This window comes from Protomyctophum bolini (assembly GCF_963924005.1).
Source record: "Protomyctophum bolini genome assembly, chromosome: 19".
Lineage (NCBI taxonomy): Eukaryota > Metazoa > Chordata > Actinopteri > Myctophiformes > Myctophidae > Protomyctophum > Protomyctophum bolini.
In genome coordinates this window covers 40,155,639-40,163,298 of record NC_137880.1, presented here as the reverse complement: position 1 = coordinate 40,163,298, position 7,660 = coordinate 40,155,639, and the positions used below count along the sequence as shown (strand labels likewise).

At 44.7% G+C, this 7,660-nt stretch overlaps 1 protein-coding gene across 1 annotated transcript in view; it reads left to right on the top strand.

Moving 5' to 3' along the window:
- Nucleotides 1-7,098, top strand: part of LOC308334726 (uncharacterized protein) — a gene marked incomplete at both ends in the record, with an annotated part of 7,246 nt that extends 148 nt beyond the window's left edge. The window contains 3 exons of the mRNA XM_080791530.1: nucleotides 1-942; nucleotides 1,586-1,643; nucleotides 6,033-7,098. The exon at nucleotides 1-942 is cut by the window's left edge and continues 148 nt beyond it. Of these exons, the coding sequence (XP_080647656.1) occupies nucleotides 1-942; nucleotides 1,586-1,643; nucleotides 6,033-7,098 (2,066 nt within the window). The remainder of the gene's footprint in view (nucleotides 943-1,585; nucleotides 1,644-6,032) is intronic.
- Nucleotides 7,099-7,660: the final 562 nt, after the last annotated feature.

Here is a 7,660-nt window from a genome sequence, read left to right as displayed (position 1 = left end):
TGACAGCAGGCAGTGTTCAGCTCTTCACTGATCTGATCAGCTGCATTGAGAGAAGCCAGGCTGAGCTCATTGGTGTGATTGAAGAGAAGCAGAAAACAACAGAGAAACAGGCTGAAGGCTTCATCAAAGATCTGCAACAGGAAATCACTCAGTTGGAGGAGAGAAGCTCTGAGCTGAAACAGATCTCACAATCTGAAGACCACCTCCTCCAGAACTTCACCTCCATCAACGCCCCTCCACCCACCAAGGACTGGACAAAGGTCAATGTCCATCAGTCTTCATGTGTGGACACTGTGAGGACAGCTGTGGCTCAGCTGGAGAAGACTCTCAGTCAAGAGATGATGAAGCAGCTCTGTGATGTTGAGCTGAGGAGGATCAAGAGATATGCAGTGGATGTGACTCTGGATCCTGATACAGAACATCCTTACCTCATCCTGTCTGACGATGGAAAACAAGTGAGTGATGGAAACATAAGGAAGAATCTCCCAGAGAACAAAGAGAGATTTGACTACTGTGTCTGTGTCTTAGGAAAACAAGGATTCTCCTCAGGAAGGTTTTACTTTGAGGTTCAGGTTAAAAGGAAGACTAAGTGGGATCTAGGAGTGGTCAGAGAGTCCATCAACAGGAAGGGAGACATCCCAGCGTCCCCCAACAATGGTTACTGGACTATAGGGTTGAGGAATGGAAATGAGTACTGGGCTTGTGCTGGCCCTTCTGTCCTCCTCCCTGTTAGAGAGAAGCTCCAGACAGTGGGAGTGTTTGTGGATTATGAGGAGGGTCTGGTCTCCTTTTATGACGTGGAGACCAGAGTTCACGTCTACTCCTTCACTGGCTGCTCCTTCACTGAGAGACTATATCCATACTTCAGTCCCTGTCTTAATAATGGTGGTACAAACTCTGCTCCTCTGATCATCTCTCCTGTCAACATGGACGCTGACCTCGGTGAGGACGAAGGGAACATGTTCCCTCCAACGTCAACAAGAAGAACACCATGACGTCTCTCCAGTAAATGATCTAGGAATAAATGATGATGCACATATTATTCCAATATAATCTGACTCAGTGCATTCATGAAACAAATACATTTAAATAACATAATAAAAGAAAGAGCACATGGGTTGGTAAACCAATAGGGAGGCCGGTGTGCGGCGGCCACTTCCATGCTCGGACGGACCCAGCCAGGGACCCAGGGACACACATAGCTGGGCAATGGAGTGTGGTTTTTTTAAATAAAATAAATAAACATGATCCCTAGTATCACTATCATATCCATGATATTAGACTGGATCTTGTCTGTAATGTCGCATATTGTGCTTTTGTGAATTGGCAGAAGTGTTCTAAAAATATACAGTTATAAATGTCGGACCGAGGAAAATCCTTATCGGCAGATACTCCGAATCTAATGATCGGACGAAAAATAAATAAAATGAAATAGTGGCAAATGTTGATCTTACTAATATATACTAATGTATACTAATATATACTAATATATACTAATGTATACTAATATATACTAATATATGCTAATGTTGCTCTTAATAATAATATACTCAAAGCTCATGGTGTCTCTCAACCTGCTCCACAGGTACACGAGCCAGGGTGACGACCTCTGACCTCCAAGATCAGCTTCTTCTCAGCCCTGAGTCTGTTCTCTTGTGACATGTTGTGAATGCTGGACCCCCTAGAGCCTGCCCTAAGTCACTGACCACTGAATGGACCCCCTAGAGCCTGCCCCAAGTCACTGACCACTGAATGGACCCCCTAGAGCCTGCCCTAAGTCACTGACCACTGAATGGACCCCCTAGAGCCTGCCCCAAGTCACTGACCACTGAATGGACCCCCTAGAGCCTGCCCTAAGTCACTGACCACTGAATGGACCCCCTAGAGCCTGCCCTAAGTCACTGACCACTGAATGGACCCCCTAGAGCCTGCCCTAAGTCACTGACCACTGAATGGACCCCCTAGAGCCTGCCCTAAGTCACTGACCACTGAATGGACCCCCTAGAGCCTGCCCTAAGTCACTGACCACTGAATGGACCCCCTAGAGGCTGCACTAAGTCACTGACCACTGAATGGACCCCCTAGAGCCTGCCCTAAGTCACTGACCACTGAATGGACCCCCTAGAGCCTGCCCTAAGTCACTGACCACTGAATGGACCCCCTAGAGGCTGCCCTAAGTCACTGACCACTGAATGGACCCCCTAGAGGCTGCCCTAAGTCACTGACCACTGAATGGACCCCCTAGAGGCTGCCCTAAGTCACTGACCACTGAATGGACCCCCTAGAGGCTGCACTAAGTCACTGACCACTGAATGGACCCCCTAGAGGCTGCCCTAAGTCACTGACCACTGAATGGACCCCCTAGAGCATGGGTGTCAAACTCAAGGCCTGCGGGCCAAATGTGGCCCGCCATGTCATTTAATGTGGCCCGCCTGCCTCAAGCAAAAAAAAAAACAAAAAAAAAAAAACATTTTTTTTTTTTTTTTTTAATAGCCAAAATATAGGCTTATAAGTAAGGCTGCATGATATATCGAACATGTACCTTCATCAGAGTGGAGAATATAAGTATAAATCAAGTTGAGCAAAGCCACTCTTCTCTGCCCCTCTCTCTAACAGACACAGTTAACGATTGCTTGTTAAGTGCCTGCCAGACAGACAATCAGATGAAATGAAGGCAGGTGTAGAGTAGAGTGTAGACTAGTGAACTGAACATGTTCTCTTTATATCAAGTACTTCATACCAGCCCCTTATGAAACTACTTCTCCCCAAATCCAAATGGATTTCATTTTCCATCCTGAATGGCAGTAACTAGCATACAATGAGAACTGAGAAGATCTCCACAAAGGTTTACTCATCAAAACTGATTATATAACTGTAACCATCAAAGCATGCACTCAACATAATGGTTATGTGACCATGGCATGTGCATAATATAAAATCTTATACGTTTTATCTGATATTGATTAATATGGGGTGGGGTTCAATTAATCGATTATTAATCGGCAGAGCTGTCGACTATTCAATTTGGCTGATGTTCACTTTGTGGCATCCCTACAAGTTACAACAAGTGAGTAAGTGACTATCTCTCTTCCATACTGGTGTGTGGCGTCTCTTGCGTGATATGATGAAGTAGAACGGTGCCGTGCACATTATAGGGACAAAGTCGTGTGTGTGTGTGTGTGTGTGTGTGTGTGAGAATGTGTGAAGACCCATCTTCTCTTTCTGTCATAGTGACATTGTCCTGCATCAGATCATGTCCAAATCAGGTTCTCCAATCTCCAGTAGCCTCTTCAGTTTTTTGAAGATGTTTTGAGTGGTGTAACCACTCCCTTACGGAGGTGTGTGTGGCTGGCTGGGTCTGAGCACTATGTGTGTGGCTTGCTGGCTGGCTGGGTCTGAGCACTATGTGTGTGGCTTGCTGGCTGGCTGGCTGGGTCTGAGCATAGATAGATAGATAGATATTATAGCAGTGACTGACTGAAGGGCCTCCCACACCGTCTGCGAACGCCGCGCGTCAAAACAGCCGCCTCCATCATTTTCAATGAACCTATCGCACACCGGCGGCGTCCGACGTGCGCTGACGCGCCGCGTCGGACGGAGCCGGTGTGTGTTGGGCTTGAGACATCGAGCGTGCGCCCGCAACTGGTTGTGGCCCCCATCAAGTGACCTTTTGACCAATGCGGCCCTCGCCCCAAGTTGAGTTTGACACCCCTGCCCTAGAGGCTGCACTAAGTCACTGACCACTGAATGGACCCCCTAGAGGCTGCACTAAGTCACTGACCACTGAATGGACCCCCTAGAGGCTGCCCTAAGTCACTGACCACTGAATGGACCCCCTAGAGGCTGGCCTAAGTCACTGACCACTGCACTACATGCACCAGAATGCTGTGTGCAGTAGGAAACATCCAACTGGCTGAGTGAGAAGAAGATGGCAGCCAGGAGAATGAGGCCGGTCGGTCCGATGGAGGGCTCATCATGAACTAGAGTAGAAGACCGCTCAAGGTAGGAACTTAGTTGTTTTTTTGTTTTTTTTGCTTCTTTGCTGCTGCTGTTGCTTTTGTTGTATGCTCTGTGTGTGATTCAATGTGATTCAATGTGATTCAATGTGATTCAATGTGATTCAATGTGATTCAATGTGATTCAATGTGATTCCAGCTGTTGATTCAATGTGATTCCAGCTGTTGATTCAATGTGATTCAATGTGATTCCAGCTGTTGATTCAATGTGATTCCAGCTGTTGATTCAATGTGATTCAATGTGATTCCAGCTGTTGATTCAATGTGATTCCAGCTGTTGATTCAATGTGATTCAATGTGATTCAATGTGATTCAATGTGATTCAATGTGATTCAATGTGATTCCAGCTGTTGATTCAATGTGATTCCAGCTGTTGATTCAATGTGATTCAATGTGATTCAATGTGATTCAATGTGATTCAATGTGATTCAATGTGATTCCAGCTGTTGATTCAATGTGATTCCAGCTGTTGATTCAATGTGATTCAATGTGATTCAATGTGATTCAATGTGATTCAATGTGATTCCAGCTGTTGATTCAATGTGATTCCAGCTGTTGATTCAATGTGATTCAATGTGATTCATTGTGATTCAATGTGATTCAATGTGATTCAATGTGATTCAATGTGATTACAGCTGTTTATTCAATGTGATTCCAGCTGTTTATTCAATGTGATTCCAGCTGTTGATTCAATGTGATTCAATGTGATTCCAGCTGTTGATTCAATGTGATTCAATGTGATTCAATGTGATTCAATGTGATTCAATGTGATTCAATGTGATTCAATGTGATTCAATGTGTTTCAATGTGATTCCAGCTGTTGATTCAATGTGATTCCAGCTGTTTATTCAATGTGATTCAATGTGATTCCAGCTGTTGATTCAATGTGATTCAATCTGTGAGTCATTTTGGGAGTCGCGACCCGATGACTGGGTGGCAATGAAACATGTTCAGCAGCTGTTTGTGGTTCTGGAATTGAAAGCTGAAGTGAATCTTGTGTGTGTGTGTGTGTGTGTGTGTGTGTGTGTGTGTGTGTGTGTGTGTGTGTGTGTGTGTGTGTGTGTGTGTGTGTGTGTGTGTGTGTGTGTGTTCTGCCGTTGAGGGTATGTGAGTTGCAACAGGGAACTGTGTGTGTGTGTGTGTGTGGTGTGTGTGTGTGTGTGTGTTGTAACGGGGAACAGCATGTGTGTTTGTGGCTCTTGATCACTTCAATAATCCTATGAGTGAGTTCGCTAGTTCCTTTTGAGCTAGAGGTTTTTGGCTTTGACAGAACGAACAGTTCATTTGTTACAATTCCAAATGGGGAGAAACAGAGAATCAACCAGGTTGCTCGGTGGAGGTGCAAAGACGTTACAATAGTGAAGAAAATGGGGCGACCCGAGCACTCAAAAAGGTGTAAGAATGTCTGTCTGTCTGTCTGTCTGTCTGTCTGTCTGTCTGTCCGTTTCTTGCCTTATTTCTTTCTGTCCAGTCAATAAGGAGCATATTTTGATTCATCAATTTCTAATCACAGGTCGTTTTGAGGAAGCAATCTGATTGGTTGAAACGGCTTCACCACCTAATCAAAACAAATAATTCAGCTGCTCTGTTTTCAGCTGCCTCTAATTCTGGAGTCGTGTGGAACTTCCATATTTGGTCAAGACTGACGTCATGTTTGATGAGGTCAGGTTTCAGTCAGCGTGACTTAAAAGCTGATTCCACAGAGTGTGAAGAGCATTAGTCAAAGAGAAGAGAGAGAGTCAGACAGACTTAATATTCTGCTGTAATCACATCATAAACATTCCTGGATTGTTTAAGACAGACATCACTGGTTGAAGACACCCCATGACCACTAGTTCAGAAACCTATAACAATTTACAATTACAACAATTTAGGCATTTAGCAGACGCTCTTAATCCAGAGCGACTTACATTAAGCAAGAACAAAAAGCATGGGGAATACATCACATAAAAACATTTATCATGAAACATGCGTATCTATCAATAGTTTTGTTTCTGAAATGGTTCGTCCGTTCAGGTATCATGAGTGGAAAGAAGAATATGAAGCAAAGACAGAGGCTGAAATCCAGCAGATGATCCAGGAGAGACGAGTGAAGATTCAGGAGGTCGAACGCTCAGTAGAGCTCAGCAGGAAGGATGCAGACACAGTGACAGCAGGCTGTGTGCAGGTCTTCACTGATCTGATCAGCTGTATTGAGAGAAGCCAGGCTGAGCTCATTGGTGTGATTGAAGAGAAGCAGAAAACAACAGAGAAACAGGCTGAAGGCTTCATCAAAGATCTGCAACAGGAAATCACTCAGTTGGAGAAGAGAATCTCTGAGCTGAAACAGCTCTCACAATCTGAAGACCACCTCCTCCAGAACTTCACCTCCATCAACACCCCTCCACCCACAAAGGACTGGACAAAGGTCAATGTCCATCAGTCTTCACATGTGGACACCGTGAGGACAGCTGTGGCTCAGCTGGAGAAGACACTCAGTCAAGAGATGATGAAGCTCTGTGATGTTGAGCTGAGGATGATCAAGAGATATGCAGTGAATGTGACTCTGGATCCTTTTACAGCACATCCTTACCTCATCCTGTCTGATGATGGAAAACAAGTGAGTCATGGAAACATAAGGAAGAATCTCTCAGAGAACAAAGAGAGATTTGATAGATGTGTCTGTGTCTTAGGAAAACAAGGATTCTCCTCAGGAAGGTTTTACTTTGAGGTTCAGGTTAAAAGGAAGACTAAGTGGGATGTAGGAGTGGTCAGAGAGTCCATCAACAGGAAGGGAAGCATCACAACGACCCCCAACAATGGTTACTGGACTATAGGGTTGAGGAATGGAAATGTGTACTGGGCTCATGCTGGCCCTGCTGTCCTCCTCCCTGTTAGAGAGATGCTCCAGACAGTGGGAGTGTTTGTGGATTATGAGGAGGGTCTTGTCTCCTTTTATGACGTGGAGGCCAGAGTTCACGTCTACTCCTTCACTGGCTGCTCCTTCACTGAGAGACTATATCCATACTTCAGTCCCTGTTTTAATGATGGTGGTATAAACTCTGCTCCTCTGATCATCTCCTCCTGTCAACATGGACGCTGATCTCGGTGAGGACGAAGGGAACATGTTCCCTCCAACGTCAACAAGAAGAACACCATGACGTCTCTCCAGTAAATGATCTAGGAATAAATGATGATGCACATATTATTCCAATATAATCTGACTCAGTGCATTCATGAAACAAATACATTTAAATAACATAATAAAAGAAAGAGCACATGGGTTGGTAAACCAATAGGGAGGCCGGTGGGCGGCGGCCACTTCCATGCTCGGACGGACCCAGCCAGGGACCCAGGGACACACATAGCTGGGCAATGGAGTGTGGTTTTTGAAATAAAATAAATAAACATGATCCCTAGTATCACTATCATATCCATGATATTAGACTGGATCTTGTCTGTAATGTCGCATATTGTGCTTTTGTGAATTGGCAGAAGTGTTCTAAAAATATACAGTTATAAATGTCGGATCGAGGAAAATCCTTATCGGCAGATACTCCGAATCTAATGATCGGACGAAAAATAAATAAAATTAAATAGTGACATCCCTTAATCTCAACCGTGTCCCTCCCTCTGAACACGTCCAAAACATCCCATTATGTTAA